We start from the raw sequence: 24680 nt of genomic DNA, 5'->3' as shown, positions 1-24680 counted from the left end.
CTCTGGAACCCCATGCCTCCTGAAATCTTGAATATTGTGTGAACCTCATCAAATCACCGCTGGCAATTCTATCTGGTTGCATCCTTTGTTTCAAAGTGCAAAAGTCAATGCTAGAGGCTGGTTTTATAGCTAAGTCATCTATGTAGAGATCATCTTGCCTCAATTATGAGGGCAATCATGTTGCTAATCTTGTACTCACTAATCGGACGTGGTTAATGGATGGAAGTGCTAGAAAATAGTTAGCTATGTTTCGCTTCGGATTCTCGAAGCATTCGAGGTTTGAAGTCATAAGATGTGAATATCTGGTATCGAGCATCCGGTACTGAGTATGTATGCACCTTCATGGGTAAACGACTGGTACATTAAACGCAACCACAAGGATCGCCATGGTTGGAACCACTACGTCCTTGTCTCATCCTTCTTCACGTGATTTGACGCCATATCCAGCCTCTTTTACACTGCGAAGGCGGGCAAGAAAGTGATCAGGTCACTGACACCTTCCTCTCCGAATATACTTCTTGAATTTCTCTGTCCTTGCTCGCAATATCGAGATGAGAAGAGCTATTGGGGATCATGTCACTTCTCACTATTCCATTAACCTTGTCAGTCCTTTTTGCTCTTGATCCTCCTCTCTTGGTTGATTATTATCCTATGTCCTCGCAGCAATAGCACTCTGTATAAACAGAGACAAACTCATATGACTCTCTTTGAGATATGCTGCTAGCTCATATAGATTGATGGATTTGTTTAAGATTGTCTATTTCATAAAGTTGTCGTCGGTGGGAGTGTTCACTGACCCATCACCTTACACTGTCCTTTCTTGAGGCACAGCTAAAGACTATTTTTGAGAATATTCACCCGAGACATTGATCATCCTTTGCTTTAGACACGTCGTTCGAAAGACGGATCTACCTAATCGTTGTATACCACAAAGACGTTCCAGAAAGTCAGGACACGGAAGACAGACACGTCTGTGCAAATAATACTGCTCATTCGAGATCCGCAGCTGCCGTGGCAGAAGCATGCCATTCGCACACCCGAACACCGCTTATTATGTGCTTTTTGGACGCTCACAAAATTGTATCACCGGAGGAATCAACCTGGAAAAGCAAAGTTCTGCCATCGGGTCTACGATACTTGACCGTTTCTTTTGTCCTCATTGACTAACCGAGAACTTCTCCTCTCCGCGTGTGGATGGTGTTGAAAGGAGAGCTAGAGCGCTGTAGAGGTATTACAGACCTGCGCTTACTCCTATCAATTTCTCCATCGAGACCGCATGCGAAGATCAGAGTCTTGAAACAACGTCAAGGACTCGGAAACTTAGATCTCGCGACTGACTTCCGAGTCATCAATGAGCTTGAGTTACAGTGCAATATCGCATTGCAAAGACAGGACGGTGCTTCAACCATCCATCGTCCAATGATTTTCTAACAGCGTAATTTTCTGTAATAAAAGTCCCACACGGTGATACCAGTAGCTCGAAACAATCTGGAAGATATAAACGGGCTCTGAATCACTTGAGATTGACAATACAACCAAATGCAACGTTCATGTACTACACAAACGAGCGATGACGGATCTATCAAAGTTGCTCTACATTCAGAAAACCACACTCGACTTCAGAGAGATAGATACAATTGTCGGATTCGAGATACTGATTCTCGCCGCTACCCTAGTTTTTCGTAGTCAAGATGTCTAAACGTGATGTTTTCCCGTCCTTGAGAAGCTAGGCTCGTGAAACCATACACAGTCCACAAAATTCACCGTATAAGGAGTACGACAAAGGGAAGGTTCAAACCTATCGTAAGAGCTAATATACTGAGATATGATTCCGAACGGGTATCTCCACCGTATCTTCTCACGCATTACTCGCTTCTTGATGGCTTTTGGAACATTGTACAATAGCGCTATTGAACAAGGAACAAAACACAAGAGACAAGATCTTCTTCCCACTCAGCAAATGGGTCGACGATTTCCGGGATATACGTTCTGCCGACGGTAGATTCCTCCTCTCACTTCCCCAGGCTGATCAGCCTAGAAAGCACTAATACTCCACAGAGAGCAACTCTCATCCAACATAACACATGTCTCAAGCCTTTATTCTCTTGTTTTGTATGAAGGGGATCGAAGCAGGTCAGATGAGATTGCTTGCCTTGGTGAACGGCTTGATGATGACTGGTTCACAATGTCAGCTTTTCCACTCCTATACTTCAATAGAAGGAATATGCCAACCTTAACCACCGTATGGTTTAAAGAAACAACAGATGTTGTTCGCGCACGTGTAATTCGTAGGTCGGACCGCAGAGTGGCCAGCCCGGCTCGGTTTGTGACAGTAACAATGCGGATTGGCAGGAGATATGCCTAAACTGTCACCTCGACGCATGAAACCTTTGTGCCTGACACATTGATACCATGGTCTACCCTCGTTGCCATTGGAATTTTCAGGTTTAGTTATCTTGCAAGATCCTGTTGTGTAATCGCGACATTCACGGCAGTATGCTTCGATAGTGGCAGGTGCCATGTTTGTCGTTGTGAGATACAAAAATTTTCTGTGCATCGCAGTAGTCGACTCTTTATACCTCACGCACTGGGGCAAAGAGTCAATGGGACCAACAGATGTGCATAATTCCACGTCAGCCGGTATGCAGTTTGAATACCCTGAACCAATGGCCTCTGGCACATGATCTTCTGTTGCGTGTCCAACATGGCGAGTATAGACATCACTATACTGATGGAACCAACGAGCAGGGACTGTAAAACACTGGGACCTTTGAGTGGACGAATCAGAACACTGGGACCTTTAAGTGGACGAATCAGAACACTTGCCAAGAATAATTTCGATATTGGTTACAGATCTTCAGTAGATCATTTGGGCATGCAGATGTGGGATTGGCTCATTCGGCGCCACAAAAGCCGTCTGGCATTCAGAGCACATCTTGTCACCATCTGTCGCAGTACATAGACAATTGCACGAAAGGAGAAGGTGGAATGATTGGTTGAAATCATGCTCACAGCTCTTCAGCAATATTTCCAGACACACTATGATTGCAGTCAAGGTCCTGAAACCACGTGCATAATATGGATTCTTACTGTAGGAACATGACAGAATTTTAATTGTAATAGTTTGTCGCGAAAAGAGACCTTGAAAAGAAGAAGAAGAAACAATAGAGTACGACCATCGCTTTGCACCCGACCTCTAACTCCAAGCCCCAAAAACATTGGTGAAACCCTAGGAATCAACCTCGAAAGTGACGCAAGCATTAAGGTTCTTTCCAGCATAAACAGCAGAGAAAGGATATTCCTCATCACCTGTATCAACCAACTTGGGGAAGTAAGGTCCTTTGTTGGCAGCGTAATCGCCTTGAGCAGCAAGACAGCTCTTAACACCTCTATCCTTGCCCTTGCCAACCTTGTAGCTCAAGAACTCAAAGCTTTGAGTAACAGTGTTGCTAGTGCTGCAAGAACATTCGCTGAGGGTAAGAGGGCTATCAACATAGGCGGGCGACTTGTTCTTGGTGGGGGCGCCAAGGGTGAGACAGTAGCCGGTATCGACGTGGAAGAGGTAGCCGCCGGCGGGTTGGTAGATGAATTCGTCGCCGAAGGAGCCGAGGGAGGTCCAGAAGATGGGGTCGTGGTTGTAGTCGATGGGGGTGGGGAAACCGAGGGAGTAGCCTCCGAGGCTGAGTTGACCTTGGTTTCCTGTCTTGGGGCAGGTGGGAACGTAGGTGGGTGCGGCGGTCTCGCTGGTGGTAGATGAGGAGGTGGTTGAAGGAATGCTTTCGCTGATGGTGACGGTGATTGTTGAAATGACTGAAGTGACCTTTGTTGCGATTGCTGTGGCATCAGTGGCAGTAACGACGGATCCAGAGGCAGTAGCAGTCTGCGTCACGGTGACGGTTCCAGTGGCAATCTGCGAGCAAGCGGAGGAGATCTTTTGCGAAGGCCAACCAGCGATGGAAGTAGGGACTGGAATGGCACTGCGTTTGGCAAGAGCGACGGCAGAAGCTGCAGGATCAGCTGCGGCGGGAGTAATGACAGCACCCTGAGTCGAGGCAGCATTGACAGTCAAAGTGCTGGTCATGTAATCAATTATGGTCTCATTGTCGCTGACGGTGATGATTGGAAGCTCGACAGTGGTGGTGATGATGCTGGTTGCATCTTGACGCTTGCGATTCTTGGGAGCTCCAGTGACTTGAACGGTCGATGTGGAGTAAACTTCAGTTACAGTCACCTCCTCGGTCACGGTTCTGTGGACAGTAGAGGCAGCAGGAGTGATAGCAAGCTTTGCAGTCTCAGTGGGAGCAACATATCCGAGGTAGCTTGTGCAGAACTCCTGTCCAACTTTGCTCAGATAGTCAATATCTCCAGGAAGAGCTGCGCACAATTGTGGGTAGCCGGCTTTGACAGCAGAGGTGTTGGTTAGAGCGATCGAGTTTGAGACCTGGTAAGAGTCGGTATCGGTGGAGTATCCGTGGTTGTTAGCGTAGCTTGCATCAGTAGCCTCAGTGTACAAAGCGCAGACCACAGTCTTGGGGACACCGTTCTGAGACAGAATGTACATGTTGGCGTACACGCAAGTCTTGTAGTTGCAGTCGTCCGAAGCTTGAGACTTGTCCCACGCAGTTTGCTTGTCACAAGCAGCAGCACAAAGAGCAGGGTCGTAAGAGTTGAGGTAGACGGGCTGGATGAATCTCCACTGACCCACACTATCATATACTGGTGCATTGACGGCAGCAGGAAGGGTGTCAAGAGAGTATCCCGCTGGAGTCTTAGGTGCAGCGGCCTTATTGTAGCCGTTGCTGCCAGTAACCAGAACATGGAAAGTGCCGCGCCATTGTCCCTTGTTGGTTGCAGTGCAGTTAGTCTGAGGCATACTGTAAAGAGAGCACTTGATGACATCGACGGGGTTGTTCTTGCTGTCAGGGTCCTTCTCGTAGTAGATGTTGGCAAATTGACAGGAGCTGATCTTGTCACAAGCGGCAGTACATTGCTTAGGGTCATAAGTTGACAAAGTCTTGTAAGTCAAATATCCGTTGGCTTGTGTAGCGCCCTGGTAGTTGACAAATGCTGGAGTATAGCCAGAAGGAACTCCCTGGTAGTCTTGTTAGCATATCAGGATCTAACCATAATCTCAAGTATGATACATACATATTTGGAGGTATCAATGGGATAACTCAGATCTCGACGTTGGACGTTTCCCGAGAGGCCGCCAACATATGAGCGCTTGTTGGCAACAGGGGTCTCTGAGGCGGAGATGGCAGTGCTGACAGCAGCAATAACGGCAGTTTGAGCATCGGTGGCTGCCTCGACAAGAGCGAGAACGGAAGCAGTGGCTTCGGCAGGATCGTAAGTTGCTGAAGGAACACTGTCGACAACGCCAATTGGAGGTCCAAGGACCTCTGGCTCGGGAAGGGCTGCAATGTCCGAAGGGTCAATGTTGCTAACCAGTGTTGTAGTTGCGCCATCAACCTCAACAGCAGAGCTTGACTGAGCAAGACCCATGCCACCAAAGGCAAGAGCCGCAAGAGCGAATCCGGTCTTCATGTTTGTGGGGTAGTATAGAGGATAGATGGGAGGAGTGGAGTGATCTGCTGCTGATCATCTTGGGGAGAAAGGCCAGTCTTTATATCTGTGGTATAGTAGGTTGTAGGACTCCTCCTGCGGATCATCGTATCTGCTTGTCAGCATCCTACATTACGAAGCAATGGTACGTCTCCCTCGCTTTCAGCCAGTCGTGGTACATATCCAAGAGCTTGCCGTTCGAAGCGGTGGTATGGGAGGGGCTTATACGGGGCGGGCCATACTAGTGTCCGGCGAGACCGTGCCGTGATATCAGCACTGTCTTCGATGTGTTGGCAAGATGCACTTGACTTGAGATGTGTGTAAGATTCGCTTCCAGACCTCTGATCGAGTCCAAGCTGCTCTTGTTACAATGCCATCATTGCGCACCTCTCAGACCTCTATCGAACAGATGCTAAAGATTTATTTTCGTTGCTCTTTCAAACAAAGCGTGTCTCTGCAGACCATATGTCACACAGCATGGTTTGACAACATGTCGGTTACTTGCAGCATGTGCAGATACAAATTTAGCCTATGAAGAAGCAGCCAAGCTCTAATCTGCCACCTTCCCTGTTTAGCGTGTTGAAAAGTGCATGGAAGGTCATCCTTCCCTGTGGCGCCGGTCTCTTGGAGTCAAGTCCTTCGGACAATATTCCATCTATAGGTCGGAACCATACTTGACACATCCAAATCTGTCTGATATAGCCAGATTGGGTTGTGTTATTGTCCGGACCTGCATGAACGCCATGCCCAAAACGCGTCTAGCTCGTCGGAGGTTTGCAAAGCTGGCGCGCATACACATTGTTAGCTCAAGGCAATGCCAATTCGAGCACCACGACTGCAGGAGACCATGGAAAGGTTCACAGAGAGACACGCGCCACGAGAGGGTGTTGTGGACATGTAGTATGGCAGACAGAAGGCAGAATGGTCGTCAGTTAGAACATGGAAGAGTGTTCGCGAAGAACCCCGCTTCTCATCATGTTTTGTGGAGGAGGCTCAACAACAGCCACCACGACAGCACAAACGAATGTCTCGGATATCGCATAGGGCTCGATAGTGGAGATTCTGCATGTCGGCATGGGTAGGATTCTTACTCTCGTATAGACTGCATAGCACATGAGAGCTGGGATTCCTTCCCACTTTTGCGTGCCGTTCGACTGGACAGATGGGAGCTGAATGCGTGGATACAGACAACTCAAGCGAGCGCGCTTCGGACTTGGAGAAAGACACTCTGTAATCTTGCGATATATTGGTATAGCAGTCAGATTGCAAGTAACGGGATATCTCATGAAAAGCTAAAATTTGTCTATACAGTGGGCATCATCGCGAGAAAAAGGCGCTTTTGGGCCGCTTCGGTTGTGGGTCTGCCACCTTTGGTCGGCCTCTTTTCTTGCCTTGCCCAAGCCCAGAGGCTTTCTCTGGCTGCGGCGAACCCGACGGAGACGCGTTTTCACGAACAATCTCCTTTATTACCTGCTTCGAGAGACATCCATCTATATGCTGGTTGAAAAGCACAGGGTCAGCAGACTGCGGCTGACTACAGATAGGACAGTCCCATCTCTCTTCCTGCTCTTCTTGTTCCTCTTTGCCTTTGTCTTCAGGTATCGCTGCAGGAACACTGGCTATTATTGTACCTGCGTGCGCAGCCGCCGATGGTTTCGGAGTATTATTGTACTCTTTCTTGTATTCCTGACTCATCTTCTCAAGGGTGTCGAAGTCATCCTGCTTCTCTTGGCGCGCGGCCTCTTCGAATTCCGAGTCAGGCCATTGTTCCCATTCGCCTTCGCCGGCAGGCATGAACGGCTTTCTCGCTACAGACTGCGGTTTAGGCGTAAAGAATGAGTCGATATTGCTTTTCTTCATGCTGATTAGTGACGTGAGCCGCAGCCCCATGAGACGCAGAGTGAATTTGGGAATCTCCTTTTCCAGCTTGACAAGCATAGGCAAGGCGAACTTGTATAGGTCGTCAGTCTGATGAACTGCTTTCGGAGGAGCGACTTGGCGTGTTAGGATCTCGTATGTATGCAACTTCACTTTCAAGACTAGGGTCCTGCCTTTGAATTGGGTTCTTTCACAGTCTTTCTCCAGCTCTTCTGCGACATGGCGGAGCATGTCTCGGAGTTGCTGTGGATCTGACATTTCTTTGAAGGTACTCTCGGTACCGACGCTCTTACGTTCGTACTCCTCTGCAGGCTGAACATTCGTTCTACCGAGTCCGAGGTAGACGGCCATCAGAAATTGAAAGGCTTTCTCGCCGAAGAGTTTGGACATGTACGCACGATGAGCAAAGATGTCACCGCAAGTCTTGACACCGATAGCATCAAGTTCACGTTCAAATACTCTGCCAATACCATTGACTTTGCGGGTGGGCAGATCCTTCATGAATGACATGATGCTGGCGCGATCCGAAGGCAGTCTAAACTGGCCATTAGGCTTGTTCTTGTTCGAGCAGATCTTTGCAAGTTTCGCATTTGCAGCAATACCAGCTGAGACAGTGACCAAACACTGTTCGTGTACCTCTGCGCGCAACTGTTGTACGACGTCGTCTGGATCCATGTTGTGTTCTTCGCAGTATGGTGTGATGTTCAGATAGGCTTCATCGACACTGGCAGCCTCGAAGCGGGCATCGTATTTGACCAGCACGGCACGTATCTCCTTTGCTTTGGCGGAGTACTTTTCAAAGTTGGGCGAAATGTGAATGAGCTGTGGGCAGAGCTTGTCGGCAATGTATCCAGCCATTCCACTCCTACAGCCATGTTTTCTTGCATGATAATTGCATGTTGTCAGGACACCCTTTCCAACAGCGAACGGCACATCCTTCAGATCAGGGCGGTCCAACTCCTCGACAGCGGCATAGAAGGCATCGCAATCGACATGGACAATGGTCTGTGTCAGATCGCGGCTCAGTTCGAGCTTTTGTACGTATTCATCGGCCTTGCGTAGGTCGTGGGTCAAGTCAATTCTGTCGAGCTGGCGCTTTTTTGCGAGGATGCGATTGATCTTGATGGTCAAGTTCTTGTCCTTGACCTCTTCGTTGTTGAAAAACTTGCTGCCTTTGGACGCCTCGTATATGATCTCGGAGACTTTCTTCTGGTCGACATCATCTTGGCCGGACTTTGTGAGGGATGGACCCAGGAGATGGTACTTTAGAGTATGATGCTGACTCGACTCGGGGTCGGACGGGTCGACGGTAGTAGGAGCGATGTCGTCGGCAACAGGAGGAATGCTGTCATGGCGGGCAGGGCCATCCATATCTATTCGTGTGATTGCACATCTGGTGATGGTCACCAGATGGCAAAGAGATTTGCAGAAGACAAAGCGGGCAAGGCTTGAGATGATTGCCTCTTCCCAACGGGCGAAATCGCAAGGCAGGCGCGAACGTGGGGAAGGCGCGCAAACAAAGGGAGAACAAAGAAGAAATAAATGTTTCGGGAATGCAAGAAAGTTTGTGGGACCGAGCTTTGGCGGGCTGGAGCGTCATTTGGAGATTCCAGGACTCGAAGGTCGTTAAAGCGTGACAACCACGGCAACCGACGTTTAACGGTCAAATACAAGTAGGCAGAAGCCGGTCTTTCATCTCGCCAGACCATGCACCGGCACTTCAGCAAAGGTCTCCGTACACTGCTGTAGAGATGATTGGATGGTGGTGGACAACGTTGGTGCAGACAAATCGACAGTCAACCCCCTCATAACAATAAGCCATCATGGCCAACCCTCGCAATCCACCCCCGACCGCTCCTTCCTCACGCCCTGCACTTCCTGCCAAACCAGCTCTGTCTCGGGTGCCTCATACCCCTCGTCTCGCTCAAGACTCAGCTTCGACATCGGCACCGCCATTCCGCCCCAAATTGCAAGAATCAGACTTCCGGCCCAAACTAAACAACCACAAACCCACTCCCTCACCGCAACCTACATCGCGTCCGACGGCGCAGGTCGCCTCTTCGCATGTCACACCGCACTCGTTGACTGGAAAGACGCGAGCTGGCCAGATCATAAACTCTACCCCGACGTCGCAATCCCCCAACGACGATACTCCAAGTCATGCAAGAAAGAGACCTCTTATGATCTCTCCCACAAACAGCGAGCCTGCTGTACGTCGACCGCAGTTGGCCGCCTCCAGTAGAGCAAAGAGCGTGGTAGGCTCTGTAAGACCTGCAAATGGCAACACCACCCGCCCAACCACAACAAGCAGACCTGCCCCGACGGTGAGAGGCTTCGTCAAGACCCCAGACACGGCAACAAGGTCAATTAATTCGACTCTCCAACCACATGTCTCGCCTCATCCACACATCTCACCGCTTCCATCTTCTCGTCCTACTTCGGCAAAGACAGAAAAGGACTCGAGTCCTATGTTCTTCCATGCCAGTGACGCAAAACAACAACCCCCGTCACAGCCACCTGCTCAGATACACGCTCCTAAGCTGAGGAAGACGCCCTCGTTCTTGTACGCCAACGGTCAACACTCAACCCTTGAGCCAAAGCCGCTCTCCCATCGAAGCTCTTCTCCAGTATTGTCTAATGTCTCGTCCGCCACCGACTCACGCTCTCCTCATTTCTTGGTCCAATCACCTGTGCCTTCAGACTCGTCCCACACGCCGACGATAGTCTCACCACCTCTTAGTGCTGTTTCCTCCGCCTCCAATTACTTCACTAGTCCAAACTCTCCTCCGAAAAATAATATACACTTGTCTTACAGAAAAGGCGCTTCTCAGATCTTTGCTCTCGGAGGTCCTCCTTTACCTTTTCATCCAGCTCAGCCTACCCAGCAGCGAAAGACTAGTTCTGCTTCACTGCGCGGCTCTCACCTTAGGACTACCAGTCTGTCGTCGATTGACATAGGCACTCCTGATCATGTTCGCCGTCAATCTCACCCTATCCCTGCAATCGCGGAGCCTGGCATCGAAGATGATACACTTGACTCGCCGACACCCTTACCACAAGACGGGAATGACGACCCCATCGAGGCTGTCTCTGATGCTTCTCCGAACCCCGGCATCATGCCTCTCGATCCGTACGCCGAAGCACGTCGTGAGCGGAAAGTCCTCGACCTCGAAATCTCAAACTCTTCCTTATTAGCAATCAACAAATCCCTGGAACGTGAGCTCAGGAAGCAGAAAGCAGAGCTGAAACGTTTCCGTCGTCTGAGCAGAGCGGGCCAGTTTACTGTTCCTCAAAGGTCTAGCGATAATGAAGAAGACCTGTCGACACTGGACGAAGAAGCCGACTTACCTGACTTTGACGATGATGATGAAGGTGCTCGTCCCTCGAGTCCGTTCCACTCACAGCCCGAAGAGGACTTCTCGGATGACGATTCGACAAACTCTTCAGCTGTGCCACTCTCTCCAGGCGCTCAAGCCGATCGCGATGCTGCACAGCGTGCTGAGGATGAAAGTCGATTACGACTCGACCTTAGCAGACATCGGGAGTTGCTTCTCGATACCCAACGCATGAACCAGTCGTTGCAACGTTGTCTTTACTGGACAGAAGGTCTGATCAAGGACGGAAGAAAAGCCCTTGACTACCAAGTTGCATCCTCAGAAGTCAAGCTCGGTGGCCGCATCCTCTCGGGTGATGATGTGGATGACACGTCGTCTCATGTCGACTATGCTGAGAGCATTCAAAGTCTTGATGAGCAGCCCGGTGCTTTACCTGATTTCGGTGAGCCTGACAGACGAAGCGTCGGCAGCGAGATGGATAGCGGTATCGATCTCATGGGCAAACGCGGCCCACTGACGATGGCCAGAGACAACCCTCACCACTCTCGACTCTCACAACCTTGACAACAACAACAATTTCAACACATGTTTCAGTACGTACCTGGCGTCAACAACAATAAAGGAGGGGTGTGTATTTTTGGTCTGCATCGCGAAATGGCGTTCTTGTGTCTGCATCTCTTGGGGCGCTGGGATTTTGATCTTCCGGGTGGCATGTTTTCTCTGCTTTCTTTCTTCGCTTCTTTTTCGCATTTTCAAACACTGGCAAGATACCCAATGGCAACACGCACAAATTGCACCTTTTCTAAACAGCAGCACGAGATTTGCCAAATCTAGCATCTTGACTTTCTCAACAAAGAGAACTCCGAACTGACGGATTGAAGAGAGCTGAGTGACATTGTGTGTTTCTGCTTTGACGAGTGTGGCTTGACCAATAACCATATTAACCATTTGATCCTTTTTTGATGACCACTGTCGAAAGGAACGAGCGAAGATCTTTCACTCAAACAAGATTTCGAGATATGATTCCGAAGGAGCGGGAGAAGTGATGGGCAATCGGGAAATCCATGATGTCGGTTTTTGCAGATCCCCATGATCGACTGCGCTTCAGCCGCTGCGCATCCGAGGAGCCTCTCCCGATGAGGATGCCGCTTTTCTCTTCCACTGCGCCCGCGTTGCTCTTTTACCACAAACATCTTTTTGGATTCTCACTGGAAAATTGTGGTGATTAAGCCAATCGAAAAATTGGACGTGGTCAGCGTGTGGGATTTCAACGTTTACTCCGCCTTTGCTTCAAAGCACGTCGAAGGCTTGACGGGTGGAGAGGAACAACTGTAGTGTCATGCAGGTGGTTTTTGTCATGGCAGAATTGCCGGTGGGTGACTCGCGAAACGGTGACGGTGAAAATACGTGCATCGCTTTTCCCCTGAGGCTCCGCAAACAGTGTCTCAGCATCTCGCATAACACCTTGCATGCATACCGGTACAAAACGACTTGTCTGCAATAATGCCCATGACCCTGTCCATAGCATATCACTCGCAATTTGTCAACCTACGGCATCACATCATGGTCTCGAGTCACTAAGCAAAGGTGAACATGTACAGTCTTCGCAGTCTCGATCATCGTAAGGCGAATTCTATGCACAAACTGCAATAGGATAAGAACAGCGTAGGAATCTAAGAAAGTCTGGTACGCAAGCCATTACCTTGAGTTTATGCTTACCTATGACTCCATGTTTTCGTGAGACAGCTGTTTTTGCACCAGAAGATGAGAAAATTGGGTTTACATCCGGATCGGTGATTCTGCAGGGATGAGAACGATCGGTTCGTCCTTTTGCTTTGGACAAGTCAGGAGCCTCTGACCAGTGATATGGACCACGGGAAGGAAATTTCGACAAATTGCTGCGTCGTCATTGGGTTTCTTGAACACGATGATGGCAAGTTGGCAACAGATCTTTTGCTTGGAAAACAACAGCATGGTATCCACAAAGGCTTGGTCATGGCCTAATTTATCTTCCGATGGCTCGACCTGGTATGATGTGCTGTTCCAAAGCGGAAAGAAGGATCGTCGCTCCTGCGGCTGAAGATTTCGTGGGGTCGGTAGGCCAACCTTGGCAGCGACGTCTTGTCTTCGGTCATCGTTTCTCTTTCAACTTTGTGACGGAGGGGAAACGAACAGCAAGCACAAATGGCGTCAAAGGGGTATTGAGGGTTTCGAGACATACGCCATTTCAAAGTATGAGAGTGAGGCTCGTCGACCCGTTGTACGTACGTCCAACCCGCAAGCCACAACAACGACTCCGGAAGCTTCAGGACTCGAGATGCAGACAAGGCACAACTGCCGCGGCAGCGCGCTCCGACACTTAATCTGTAAAGCGTTGGCAACCGAGTAGCTGTGGCGGCTGTGGGGATGATGGAGACTACGGATCTTCAAACCGTGACACGCTCGAGGAAACCGCGTTGTAGATCTGGCTACCACGCTCCGCTCACCTTCCTCCAAACTTTGGGTAAGCGAAGGCATAGTTCATCACGCCGTCGTCATTTGGCATGTGGGCACTGTTCAAGAGCGAGACCCGGCGTTACCACATACAGTCCTTGCTTCCTTTGCATGACCAGTCATCGAGCTCTAAGTGGCTGTCAAATCATCAATCGAGCCTCGGCAGCAACGCTTCCCCTGCACAAAGACGTCGAGGGCGTTGATTCTGCACTGCTGGATTGATCTCTTGCGGACCCTATCAGCTATGTCACCGCTGATCATTACTTCAGCTCTTCCAAGCACGATCTACGTCAATCTATCCTTCCGACGTGCAGCAACTACTCAACACCCTTGTTGATAGGCATGTTACGTGCGGCTTGACCAAAAACGGCTCGACATGGATCTGGTTCGTAGGGAACGCTTCTTTCTCGTGATGCCATAGGATCTTCGTACAAAGGTGTATATATTGAGCATCCCACTTCCTCTGTTGTCGTGTTACTCATACATTCAGTCAATCACCTCTCTGGACGTCTATCACAATGAAGTTCAATCTCGCCATCGCCGGAGCAGTGCTCCCTTCCCTCGCCCTTGGTTTTCCCCAGATGATGGGTGGTACAAGGGAGGAGATGCTCGACATGCTCAAGGAGAGAGCTGAGCTGGAAAAGAGAGAGCCCGATCTCGTCTCTGGTCTCCTCAACACTGTTGGTGGTCTTGTCAAGACTGTCGTCAGCGATGTTGATGGCATTCTTGGTTCAGTTGCTGGTGGTCTTCTTAACCCCAACGACAAACGCCCTGAGCCTGGCTACACCTTCCAAGCACCTGGTGCTGGTGACAGCCGTGGTCCTTGCCCCGGTCTCAACCTTCTCGCCAACTACGGCTACCTTCCCAGAAACGGATATGTCAACTTCGGCCAAATCCTTGATGCCACCGCACGTGGTTTCAACATGGGCACCGACCTTGCCACGGTCCTGGGTGTCTTCTCCGTCCTTGCCAACGGTGACCTCGCAACCGAGTCCTTCTACCTCGGTGCTGGCCCTGGTAACGTTGGTGGCTTGAACCGTCACTCTACCGCTGAGGCTGATATCTCGCCTAACCGCGAGGACTACTACAACGGATGTGGTGACAACCACCACCTTTCTTCCTACAGATTCAAGCAGAACGTTGCTCTTGCCAAGGCTGGTAGCGGCAAGTTTGACATGCAGGTCATGGCTCAGCAGTACGCCTTGAACGCCGACTTCAGCAAGAAGAACAACCCCTTCCTCTACGCCTTCCCCTTCCCTCAGATTGTTTCAGTCGCTGCCTTCTCCTTCTACCCCTCGTTCTTCAGCAACGGCACCTTTGGCGCCGGTGGTGTTCCCAACTACGAGTCGGTTTCCTCCATCATTGGTGCTCAACTCGACAAGACCACCGGCGAGTTCAAGTACGTCCCCGAGAAGTGGCCCGAGAACTGGTACCGCCGTAGCTACCCCTACGGTGCCGTCCAGGCTCTCACCGACGGCTTCACCCAGATCTACCCCTCCAACATTGTTGTCCCTGGGGTCGCTCAGCTCGGCACTGCCAACTTCAACGTCACCAACGTTCTCTGTGATGTCTTCCAGGGTATTCGCTCCATCACTCCTTTGATCATCGCCGGAACTGAGAAGGATGCTGCTACCGCCATCAGCTGGGCCCTCGGAAAGCTCGACCCCGTCCTGGGTATTGGTGCTCTCGGCTGCCCCTCTTCCGTCCTCTCCCCCGACAAGACCGACATCCTCTTCCCCAGCGCCAGCCAGACCGGTGGTCCCATCAACTCACCTTCTGTCCAGGCTTCCAAGGCTGGCAACAATGTCTACAACAAGGTCTACTTCACGACCAAGCCCACTTCCCCTGCCTGCTCTTAAACGAGTCGAGCTCGCATGTTGTACGACAACGTGCTCTTGATGACACGAGATTGATCTCTTTCAGCATAGACTGCTGAAGCTCTTCTCTTCTCGACGACAACAAATAAAGCCGCTTTGGATAAGCGTTGCATGATGAAACCCACTTTTCCTTTACCCTTCTGTATATCTGTAGTCATCTAATGGTTCTGACACCCTTGTACATATATAACTTCTGAACCAAGTTAATCACACTTTTCTGAAAACTCATATTTCATCATGCTTCTCCTTCTCAACATGATTAGATCACTCGTGATCCGAATCTCTTTGACGTCATTGTTGCTAACTTTCTACATACTGCAGCACTGGTCTCAGGTCTAAAGACTGTTTTTCCTGTGTCTCGACTATCTTCTGACACTCTAAGGATACACGAGACGCCCTGACGAGCCCAATGTTCAGACCAATTTTTACTTGCGCAGAGGAAACGACAATGATACTGTCGATCTTCCATTGACTCCAGACAACACCCATCAACGCGCGTTTCCAGTAGTTTTCACATCACTCATGGACAACACATCACTCGCAGATACTCACCACCTATAGCTTCCAATGCCATAGGTCTCCAAAGAGCGTTGGATGGCGATAATTATACGGCAAAAGTAAGTCCTGGATCCTTAAGCCAACGTCGTCGTCGATTTTGATGATGTTGAACTTCGAGACAGGGTTACATTGGCAGCCAGAAGAACTTTGAGATCCCAAGATATCCATTCCGGAATAAGGATTAGAATCAAAGTCACATTAGTGAGACGAGGGCATGAGAAACAAAGAGACAGAGAAAAGATGGTGCGCACAAGTTGGGGACGCAATAGGAGTTGATACGAATCAGGAGAAAAAGAATTGAATTTGTGTACAAGCACCAGGCTATGCGCTATGATCGCCTTGGACAGGCGAGAGAAGAAATGAATAGAAAAACAAGGTACTCAACCATACAGCCTACCTCAGATCAATACTTCGCTAGGAAGCAGGGAGTCCTGTACCACGAATAGGTTAGATGGGATGATTCAAATGCTCAGCATCTCAACCTTCTACTCCAACAAAACTACGACATCTCTCCATGTCAATCTGATGGCCAGAAGGGTGAAGAGGATGATGAGGAGGATTTGTGAGGGGTCCATTTTATTTGATGATAGTGCGGTGCTTGGTTTTGTGTGTTTGTTGGGCGTGAGTGATCTTGTGCTTTGGACACATGATTCAAAATGTCACCTGAGGTTTATGTACATCAACGGAATGGACACGATGGAGGATTGGGTAGAAGGAGTGAGAGGAAGCATTTGGTGATGGAGTCAGCACAGACAACGAAATACTTTTGATGCCAAAAGAAGAGTACAACACTCCCTCGTTCCTATGCCTTTGTCCAAGGCTTCGAAGCTCGAAATCAATGCCTTGTTCTCAGAACCCGTGTTCCTTGACCATCTACCATATCTTTGTTTTCAACTCAGTGAGTATGCTTTGTCTCTTTGTTATTAGTGTAGATCGTGTACCCTTGCAACAAGTCAGGTAAATAGTATATAACCACCCTTCTCCATTTCTTCAACCTCAACTCACCAAGCAACAGTTCCACAACACACTCACCCACAACACACTCACCCACAACAGATACCAACCCACCCAAAACACCACAAACCACAAACAAAAATGTCCAAGCCCAGCAACCCCTCTCCTCCCCGTTGTGGACAATGCGGAGGTCAAATGCACTGGTCACGCTTATTCTTCATGTGGGCTTGTGACCGCTGTCATTAAACCCCAAACCCCAAACAAACCTGCTCGAAGTAGAAGAGGCAGGATGGCAAGAAAGTTGTCGAGGGGCGTTCTTGTGCTGCGGACCAAGTCTGAACTTGAACAATCTGCTCGCAGTAGACGAGGCAGGTGTTTCCTCGTGGGCCATTGTCCTCGACATCACGTTTGCGCTTGCTTCCTGTCGGCCTTGTTGGAAAGAGGTTTAGGTGGGAGGTAAACGCGAACGTGATGTCGTGGACGACGGCCCACGAGGGAAGTACCTGTCTCGTCTACTGCGAGTAGATTGTTCAGGTTCAGACTCGGTCTGTAGCACAAGATCGCCCTTGTTAACTTCTTGCTAAAGCGCACCTTCTTGAGTGTCGTATCGTACATTTATCTCAAGTTTTTCCTGGTAAGACTGTTGTCCTTTTTTTTTGCTAGTCGAAATATCAATCCCTTTTTCCCCTTGAATGTTTGTTTCTCTGATGTTTGGTGATCATGTGAATTCTGTATGTGACGTTGAGAATTGTATCTCGTAGAGTTTTGTTGATGATAATTCGGGGTGGTCTTTGATCAAACCTATTAATTCTGACAGCTACATGTTACTTGGAAAAAGCAGCTCCACCAACGCTGGCGTCAAATTCCATTGCATCGTTCAATCCACAGATTTCAAAGAGTGCCTTTGGACCAATAGGTTCACACTCATCAGTTCCCTGCTCCACCAACATCTTGTACGCCTTCTCAAGCGGTCTGACCACCGCCTCCAAACCAAGCGTAGGGTTAATGTAAAGCTTAAACCCAATCTCCTTTGCCCTCTTCACTCCCATCTGCGGTGTCTTTCCTCCCGGCACCATATTCAACAAGACAGGCGTGGGAGCGAAAATCTCCACAGCCTTCTTGCACTCCTCCTCGCTCTGCAAGGCTTCCAGGAATAAAACGTCGACGCCGCATTCGACGGCGCCCTTGAGACGCTCCACGGCTTCCTCGAATCCCAAGTCCGCTCGCGCGTCTGTGCGGGCGATAATGAGCATTTCTGAGCCCATCTCATCTCTCGTCTTCACTGCCGCTCTGAGGCGTGCATAGTAGACTTCTTTACCGACGCATTGTTTGCCGGTTAAATGGCCACAGCGTTTTTCCTGGACTTGGTCTTCGAGGTGGAGGGCTGCTACTCCGGCCAAAGCGTAGGAGCGCACGGTACGGGATACCATGATGGGGCCGCCGTAGCCGGTATCTGCGTCGGCGATCACGGGCGTGGAGGGGGAGAGTTGGGCGATTGTGGAGGCGTTGGAGAGCATATCTGGGAGAGTGGCGATGCCGAGGTCGGCGGCGCCGAGGCGGGACATATTTGTGCCTGCACCGGTCTTTGAGAGGCATGTTAGTAAGGGTGTTAGGGAAAGAGAGTGAGATTGGGGTGGGAGGTGATGATGTGATGGAGAGGATTGAGAAAGGCATAGTGGAACGCATTGCTTATAACGGAAGGGCTTTAAGAGATTGGAGACGCACCATATAAAGAACTTCAGCTCCAGCAGCGAGAGCGATTCTAGCGGACAGGCCATCGTAGACTCCAGGTGCGACGACAATATGATCCTCCTTCTTCAACATCTCCCTTAAACGCTTTGCTCCAGTCATGGCCATGGTGATTGCGTTGTCTGAATTGATGTGTCGATGTATGTAACTTCGTTCCAGGATTTCCAATCGATCGGAGATATGTTCTTTCGGTATATCGTAGTTCTGTATAAAATTTGTAAAGTTGTGAAGCTTCACCTTGATGGCGGGAGCTGTTGACCTTTATATGCCAATTGACGATCTACTCTGTCATCGAGGCCGTGATCGGAGGTTCAGGCTTCCTATGCAAATGTTTCGAAAACCCTCACGTCTACACAGCACGCCCTATTAGATAAGGACTCGCGAATAGAGACCGAATTGTGGCCTTGTCTCGCTGACCAATTTGTTTTCTACTCAGACGTCACTGCCAATTTGTTTTCGAGAGAGAAAGGACGGAAAGCCGGTCCGGTGCCGGTTGTGGCGGCCACGTGGAAAGAAGAAGCGATGTCGGAGCCGAGTGATTTCCGGCTGTTATTCACAGATGATGCTGTTTTGTCTCTTGAGCTGTTGCAACAACATGGTGGATTGTTGGAAATAGAAGAGAACATGCACGTCTTGAGCAGAAACAAGCCATGACATGCTGTCCTGAGATACAGTTCCTTTTGTCAAGAGCTCCTTTGGTTCGAAATCAAACAAAGAGATATTTGGTCAAGTAGAAGTCTTCATCTTGCGATTTACTTCGCGGACTTATGACGATACACTTGACCAAGAGAGCCGCAAAGGTATGATTGTTCTAGAGACCGGAGTATAGTTATCAAGCTTTGTAGTTCATACAGCTATATTCATGTCATTCTTGTAATCATCAACCATCAAACCCCACCCAGCTATAACCATGTCATCCGTGTAACTTAGCAAAACCCATACAGCATATCATATCATCGTATCCTCCCAGGCACCAGCAGTTGTCCATACTCATAAGCCATATCTTCATAAAATTCTCGTCAACGACCAACAAATGGTCATGTCTCTGTCATCAACCTTCGCTGCATCTCTCTTACTGAGCAGCATCTCCTTCCTTCTTTGCCTTGATCTTTGGGGTGATGCGAAGGACGATTTCGGTGATGGCCTTGATATCTTCAGCTCCAAGACCGGTAGGATCATGACCCAAAGTTCTCAGATAGTCGCAGACTTGCATGCGTCTTTCGAGAGCAAGAGTCAAGACCTCCTTGTTGGGACCATTGTGATTGATCATAGCAGTTCTTCCATTTGGGAACCAGATGAACAGGCTGCGTTTTGCTGTGATCCACGACCAGTTCTTGATGAGGTTCAGCTTGTCATCTCCAACGTTCTGTGAAAGCATAAGACCACGCTTGATGAGATCGCGGCTGGTGGCGTTGAAGGCGTTGTTGGTGTAGACCATGCCGATTGACTCACGACGGATCTGACGGTTCACACGAGTGATTGCAGCCTGATGATAGACCTTGACGTCCTTGGACGGTAGGAGGATACCGTGAACACCGTTGTCGACTAAGAGAGCGTAGATCACATGACGGATCTCGAGAGGAAGAGACAGGAAGCGAGAGAAGGTTGCAGGAATGAGAGGACGCACAACGTCCTTGGGGAGTTGCAGCTCGGTGAATGGGCGTGCAGGGTCAGGCTTGGGCTTGACAGGTTTGGCAATAGGAGTGGCAGCAACTGCTGGTCCTGCGGCAGGAGCTGGAGTAACGGCCTTGCCACGGGGCTTGCTGTAGATCATGCGGTCGCTGGGGCTCTGGCGCTGAGTACGGTCATCAGTGTGAGGCACAACTGATGCAGTTGAGGCAGGCGTGATGAGCTGCTTGATAGGATTGATGGTGCCATCTGTGGAACCCGAGGATGGCAGGTAGGAAGCATATGGCTTTTCAGAGATGGGAGTGGTCTTCAAAGAATTAGCTAATGCGGTCACTCTCATGGATCGAAAACGTTACCTGGAACTGGGGACGAGCTAGGCTTCTCAGCAGATTGTCGGTCGAGGTGCTTGGTTGAGGAGTGCCATTCTGGCGACAATACCAGCAGCCTGAATGACCAACCACACTGTAGTTGGGACAGACGGGAGCACGAGTCGATGCTTCCAAGATCCTGCGGGATTCGAGACGGCGCTGCTGTTCTGCGAGTAGCATACGATGACCGAGCTCAAGGCGCTCTCTTTCGTTGAGGCCGTACTGGAAATCGTTGGATGCCATCTTTTTGTTGAAGAAAGAAATCAGATACGAAAGTGGAGGCGTGGAATCAGGACGAGACATTGAGATGAGATGCGCAAAGTTCGAGGATTGCATGGGTTCTTAGCGCGCGTCAAGAGGAAGGTGCGAGTTAGAAGTGCATGTTTGCGTTGACTGCCTGTTCGGCACCTGCCATTTACAACTTGCTCTGTCCTTCTTGCGGCACTTTGACAACCACCTTACCCCAAGTGTCGCGAGCTCCAAGAGCCTTCAATGCCTCGGGAATTGTCTCGAGGCCGACGAACTCCTTGTCTGTATAACAAGTTCCGCGGAACTTGCCACTTTCCATAAGATCGAACAGGCCCTTCCACACAACCTCGATCATGTCCGGCTCATTAATAGCATAAGCGCCCCAATGCAGACCCATGACTGAAACATTCTTCAGCAGAATTCTGTTGGTGGCCATCTTCTCGATATCGCCTGCTGCGAAGCCAATGACCAGCAATCTGCCATTCCAGGCTGTGCACTTCATACTTTGAGCGATCAATCCAACAGGATCATAGACAATGTCTACACCACGACCCTTTGGAGTAAGCTTCTTAACCATATCCGGCCAGTCCTTTTGCCTGTAGTCGACCAGGTGATCTGCGCCGAACGACTTTGCGACATCGAGCTTGTGTTGGGTACCTGCTGTGGCGACTACGGTAGCTCCGAATGCTTTTGCGATCTGGACAGCGGCAAGACCTACACCTCCAGCAGCGGCATGAACCAATACCCAATCGCCTGTGATGATCAGCACAGATTCTGCAAGGGCTCAAAGCATATATCTTCGTACCCTTCTTGATGCCAGCTCTCGTTACGAGACCAGCATAACTGGTCGGAGCAGTCACCATCAAACCAGCACTCTCAAAGTAGCTCCATCCTTTCGGCATAGGTCGGAGTTGTTCTTCGGTGGCACAGACTTTGGTGGCATAAGCACCCTGGGAAGCACCGAACACTTTATCTCCTTCCTTGAATGTGGGCTTCTTTCCTCCTGGCAATGATTGGGGGGCCTTCAAGATAACGCCCGAGAACTCGGCACCAGAGACCCATGGTAGGGGTGGTTGATGTTGATATTTTCCACGAATCTGAAGCAGGTCGAAGAAGTTCGTGGCAGCAGCATGGACAGCAATCAAGTATTGATTCGGTTTGGGAGATGGATCAGGTAGGTCAGTGACCTGGAGGTCTTGAGGACCCTGATGGGCAGTCAGCTTTTGAGCATCAGAAGGTGTTGCGGGTACGATACCTGGACATATTCCTTGACTTGAATTCCCTTCATGTTGGCGATCTGTTTCTGTTTACTGAACAACTTGTAAGACGATGGAAGAAGAAGGACATGTCCAAAGCAGTTGCATGCATGTAACGATAGACAAGGAGTTACCGAAATGCGGAGGCGGAGAAGACATGTAGGCCTCGGTCCATGACTCGTGCAGCTCGTGCGGGTCGTGCTTGTCAAAGAGCAGCTTGGCAAGGGTCTCAACGTCATTGTCGGTGGGCTTCTGCGGCCTTCTGCGCGGCCGGCGGGCTTCAGTGGCTTGTCTTGGTAGAGAGGGAAGTGACTGAGAGGGCGGGCTGGACTGTTTCACGACAATTCATTCACATCTGTCCCTTCCACGTCTGGCATAACACCTTTCATACCTGCTACACCCAACCAACATCCATACTCAGTCAGAGCCAAGCCATCATCATGGCCGACGAGAGCGAGCAGCAGTTGACCTTCACGGTCAAGTCGTCCAATGACGCCAAATATGCCATCACAATTACCGCCAACTCGACTGTCAGCCAACTGAAGGAGAAGTTGTCGACATCAGACTTCGCAGACATCCCGACTGAGCGCCAACGTCTGATCTACTCGGGTCGTGTGCTCAAGGACAACGAGACGCTAGCAAGTTACAAGATCAAGGACGGCAACACGATCCACCTTGTCAAGGGTGCTGAGAGCAACAACCGCCAGAACCCTGCCAACCAAGGAGGCTCGACGACTGTTCCTGGAGCTGGAAACGTTCCCACCAACATCGCCGCCGGTACTGGCGCTCACAATCCCCTGGCCCAACTGACAGGCGCACGCTATGCTGGCTTCCACCAACTACCCGGTGCCGACATGTTCGGCGCTGACGGTGGTGTGAGTACTGTTCTAATTCTACTCCTTAAACTACAGCTGACATCAGACATAGATGGGCGCACCCCCGGACCCGGATGCCCTTCTACGAATGCTCGAGAACCCCAACTTCGCCCAACAGATGAATGAAGCCATGAACAACCCGGATGTTATCAACATGATGCGCAACAACCCTATGCTCCGTAACAACCCCATGGCCCAGCAGATGTTCGATAACCCCGAGCTCCGTCGCATGATGATGAACCCCGACTTCATCCGCATGCAAATGAACATGCAAAGAAGTATGGGTGGTGGTGGCATGGGCGGTGCTGGTGCTTTCCCTGCTCCTGGTGCCACAGATACCACAGAGTCCAACAATGCCTCGGAAAACACACAACAACAGAACCAACAACCTCCGCCAAACCCCTTCGCCATGTTCGGTGGTGGCCAAGGAGGTGCCAGCGGCGCAAACCCATTCGCTGCTCTGTTTGGTGGTAACCCCGGTGCTGCCCAAGGCCAAACACCCGCCGGTACTCCTCCTGTCCCCACCGCCGGTCAAGGCACTCCCGCACAAACCCAAACTCCCGGCGCCAACGCACCTCAAGCACAAGCAAATCCCTTCGCAAGTCTATTCGGTGGCATGGGTGGTGCTCAGGGCGGCAACGGCTCAGATCCTATTCAACAAATGGCTCAACAAATGATGCAGAACCCCGACATGATGCGCTCAGCGATGAACATGATGCAAGGCATGTACGGCGGCAACAACAATGCAGGCGCTGGTGGTGAAGGCGGTGCGGGCGGTGCAGCAGCCGCCAACCCATTCGGTGGTATGAATCCATTCGCCGCCATGGGTGGTATGGGTGGTATGGGAGGAATGGGAGGTTTCGGCGCACCGCAACAACAGCAAGATAGCCGTCCCCCGGAGGAGCAATATGCCACCCAACTCGAACAACTCAACGGAATGGGCTTTTACGAGTTCGACCGCAATGTTCGCGCTCTGCGTATGAGCGGTGGCAGCGTGGAAGGTGCTATTGAGTGCTTGTTCAACGGCTCGGTATAGACCGTCATCAGTCTTTTCTTATTTCTGCGACTAGAACTACAAAGTCGATCCTTTGCTTATTCCTTACCGTCACCTCTTTTGAGCGTTGTTTTATAATGGCAATTCTTTCTACTCTTCACTGCTACCTATTGTTCTCTTCCACCTTGTTTCTCGAGTGTATGTGCAGATATACAAGACTCTTTGTTTCTCTCGCCTCGAGTACAATCGATATCATCCTCGTTATCCTTCCACAATCGTGACATGACTCGTTCGATATCAGTGGTGGAAACCGACTAGGTAGGTGTGTGTATGTAGGCAAAGAAAGCAGTCAGGACTATGATATCTCTACTGTGACTCTAGTCTCCTCGCCTCCATTTTCCCACCCATCCGGCCTGAATAGTCAACATCTAGCTCATTTTTGGCAAGATAAGGAAAAGGGGTTATAGGGCTAGGGACCTGTGTTTTTTTTCTTTTGTATACTACCCCCTGTCCTATGCGAACAGGTCTTGCGCTACAGTAGGTTGTTCTTTTATGCTGATGGGCTTTTTGTGGATGGTTACGCTTATGATGATTTTATGGTGATTTCTCGGGGAAAGGCTATTTGTTACGAAAAGCACAAGGTATGATATGTCCCTGATCAGAAGTGAGAGTGCGTTCTGTGCCATGCTCCTACAGAAAAGTGCTGCCTCCAGGACAGAATTACCTTTTCGCTGATTATAAAACTGATCTTTCCCGGTTACTTCTCTGATTTTTTCAGGAGTCTTTGGGCTGGTTCAAGGAAAGTTGAAGAAAAGTCGAATGAAGGTCGAGTCTGGCGGTAACTCTTGGACATTGTGGTACCAGTATTTTTCGCTAGAACGGGAGGACAAGGCTGGGTAGCAG

General features: G+C 50.0%; 10 protein-coding genes across 10 annotated transcripts; 4 read left to right on the top strand and 6 right to left on the bottom strand.

Moving 5' to 3' along the window:
- Nucleotides 1-1881: 1881 nt before the first annotated feature.
- Nucleotides 1882-2638, bottom strand: M438DRAFT_343661 (uncharacterized protein). Its single transcript, XM_029905032.1, has 2 exons — nucleotides 2233-2638; nucleotides 1882-2175 (listed from the first exon to the last, which is right to left on the bottom strand). Exon 1 carries the CDS (start codon nucleotides 2519-2521, stop codon nucleotides 2234-2236), a length of 288 nt encoding a protein of 95 aa, XP_029763482.1. The 5' UTR covers nucleotides 2522-2638; the 3' UTR covers nucleotides 1882-2175; nucleotide 2233.
- Nucleotides 2639-4408: 1770 nt separating this feature from the next.
- Nucleotides 4409-5086, bottom strand: M438DRAFT_237029 (uncharacterized protein; the record flags this gene model as incomplete). The annotated part of the gene is made up of 1 exon (XM_029899474.1): nucleotides 4409-5086. A coding segment is annotated over one exon (678 nt), but the record flags the coding sequence as incomplete, so codon positions are not given.
- A 762-nt stretch (nucleotides 5087-5848) lies between these two features.
- Nucleotides 5849-6792, top strand: M438DRAFT_166429 (uncharacterized protein). The gene has a single exon (XM_029899082.1). The coding sequence runs from the start codon at nucleotides 6153-6155 to the stop codon at nucleotides 6642-6644; it is 492 nt and encodes a 163-aa protein (XP_029763480.1). The 5' UTR covers nucleotides 5849-6152; the 3' UTR covers nucleotides 6645-6792.
- A 1-nt stretch (nucleotide 6793) lies between these two features.
- M438DRAFT_343660 (putative DNA-directed polymerase kappa) lies at nucleotides 6794-8993 on the bottom strand. Its single transcript, XM_029905031.1, has one exon. The coding sequence runs from the start codon at nucleotides 8809-8811 to the stop codon at nucleotides 6880-6882; it is 1932 nt and encodes a 643-aa protein (XP_029763479.1). The 5' UTR covers nucleotides 8812-8993; the 3' UTR covers nucleotides 6794-6879.
- A 270-nt stretch (nucleotides 8994-9263) lies between these two features.
- On the top strand, nucleotides 9264-11339 carry M438DRAFT_353303 (uncharacterized protein; the record flags this gene model as incomplete). Its single annotated transcript, XM_029906861.1, has 1 exon — nucleotides 9264-11339. The coding sequence occupies one exon, from the start codon at nucleotides 9264-9266 to the stop codon at nucleotides 11337-11339; it is 2076 nt and encodes a 691-aa protein (XP_029763478.1).
- A 2447-nt stretch (nucleotides 11340-13786) lies between these two features.
- Nucleotides 13787-15127, top strand: M438DRAFT_372813 (uncharacterized protein; the record flags this gene model as incomplete). Its single annotated transcript, XM_029908374.1, has 1 exon — nucleotides 13787-15127. One exon carries the CDS (start codon nucleotides 13787-13789, stop codon nucleotides 15125-15127), a length of 1341 nt encoding a protein of 446 aa, XP_029763477.1.
- Nucleotides 15128-17466: 2339 nt separating this feature from the next.
- Nucleotides 17467-18819, bottom strand: M438DRAFT_343657 (Phosphoenolpyruvate/pyruvate domain-containing protein). Its single transcript, XM_029905030.1, has 2 exons — nucleotides 18383-18819; nucleotides 17467-18240 (listed from the first exon to the last, which is right to left on the bottom strand). Exons 1-2 carry the CDS (start codon nucleotides 18512-18514, stop codon nucleotides 17482-17484), a joined length of 891 nt encoding a protein of 296 aa, XP_029763476.1. The 5' UTR covers nucleotides 18515-18819; the 3' UTR covers nucleotides 17467-17481.
- A 490-nt stretch (nucleotides 18820-19309) lies between these two features.
- Nucleotides 19310-21062, bottom strand: M438DRAFT_166394 (uncharacterized protein). The gene is made up of 2 exons (XM_029899081.1): nucleotides 20392-21062; nucleotides 19310-20342 (listed from the first exon to the last, which is right to left on the bottom strand). The coding sequence occupies exons 1-2, from the start codon at nucleotides 20737-20739 to the stop codon at nucleotides 19479-19481; spliced, it is 1212 nt and encodes a 403-aa protein (XP_029763475.1). The 5' UTR covers nucleotides 20740-21062; the 3' UTR covers nucleotides 19310-19478.
- M438DRAFT_268363 (zinc-binding alcohol dehydrogenase-like protein) lies at nucleotides 20819-21940 on the bottom strand (the record flags this gene model as incomplete). The annotated part of the gene is made up of 3 exons (XM_029900247.1): nucleotides 20819-21426; nucleotides 21458-21857; nucleotides 21908-21940. The coding sequence occupies 3 exons, from the start codon at nucleotides 21938-21940 to the stop codon at nucleotides 20819-20821; spliced, it is 1041 nt and encodes a 346-aa protein (XP_029763474.1).
- A 266-nt stretch (nucleotides 21941-22206) lies between these two features.
- Nucleotides 22207-24013, top strand: M438DRAFT_363373 (uncharacterized protein). The gene is made up of 2 exons (XM_029907642.1): nucleotides 22207-22783; nucleotides 22836-24013. Exons 1-2 carry the CDS (start codon nucleotides 22349-22351, stop codon nucleotides 23817-23819), a joined length of 1419 nt encoding a protein of 472 aa, XP_029763473.1. The 5' UTR covers nucleotides 22207-22348; the 3' UTR covers nucleotides 23820-24013.
- The last annotated feature ends 667 nt before the right edge of the window (nucleotides 24014-24680 follow it).

This window comes from Aureobasidium pullulans (genome assembly GCF_000721785.1).
Source record: "Aureobasidium pullulans EXF-150 unplaced genomic scaffold scaffold_4, whole genome shotgun sequence".
NCBI classification, from domain to species: domain Eukaryota; kingdom Fungi; phylum Ascomycota; class Dothideomycetes; order Dothideales; family Saccotheciaceae; genus Aureobasidium; species Aureobasidium pullulans.
This window is presented reverse-complemented; position numbering and strand designations above follow the sequence as displayed.

Excerpts from the sequence above, each read along its gene's own strand:
- M438DRAFT_343661 (XM_029905032.1), bottom strand. The coding sequence starts at position 2,521 with ATGGCACCTGCCACTATCGAAGCATACTGCCGTGAATGTCGCGATTAC.
- M438DRAFT_166429 (XM_029899082.1), top strand. The coding sequence starts at position 6,153 with ATGGAAGGTCATCCTTCCCTGTGGCGCCGGTCTCTTGGAGTCAAGTCC.
- M438DRAFT_343660 (XM_029905031.1), bottom strand. The coding sequence starts at position 8,811 with ATGGATGGCCCTGCCCGCCATGACAGCATTCCTCCTGTTGCCGACGAC.
- M438DRAFT_343657 (XM_029905030.1), bottom strand. The coding sequence starts at position 18,514 with ATGGCCATGACTGGAGCAAAGCGTTTAAGGGAGATGTTGAAGAAGGAG. Across the intron at positions 18,241-18,382 it reads GAGCTGAAGTTCTTTATATG|ACCGGTGCAGGCACAAATAT; the intron begins GTGCGTCTCCAA and ends TGCCTCTCAAAG.
- M438DRAFT_166394 (XM_029899081.1), bottom strand. The coding sequence starts at position 20,739 with ATGCAATCCTCGAACTTTGCGCATCTCATCTCAATGTCTCGTCCTGAT. Across the intron at positions 20,343-20,391 it reads TAGCTCGTCCCCAGTTCCAG|ACCACTCCCATCTCTGAAAA; the intron begins GTAACGTTTTCG and ends AATTCTTTGAAG.
- M438DRAFT_363373 (XM_029907642.1), top strand. The coding sequence starts at position 22,349 with ATGGCCGACGAGAGCGAGCAGCAGTTGACCTTCACGGTCAAGTCGTCC. Across the intron at positions 22,784-22,835 it reads TGTTCGGCGCTGACGGTGGT|ATGGGCGCACCCCCGGACCC; the intron begins GTGAGTACTGTT and ends CATCAGACATAG.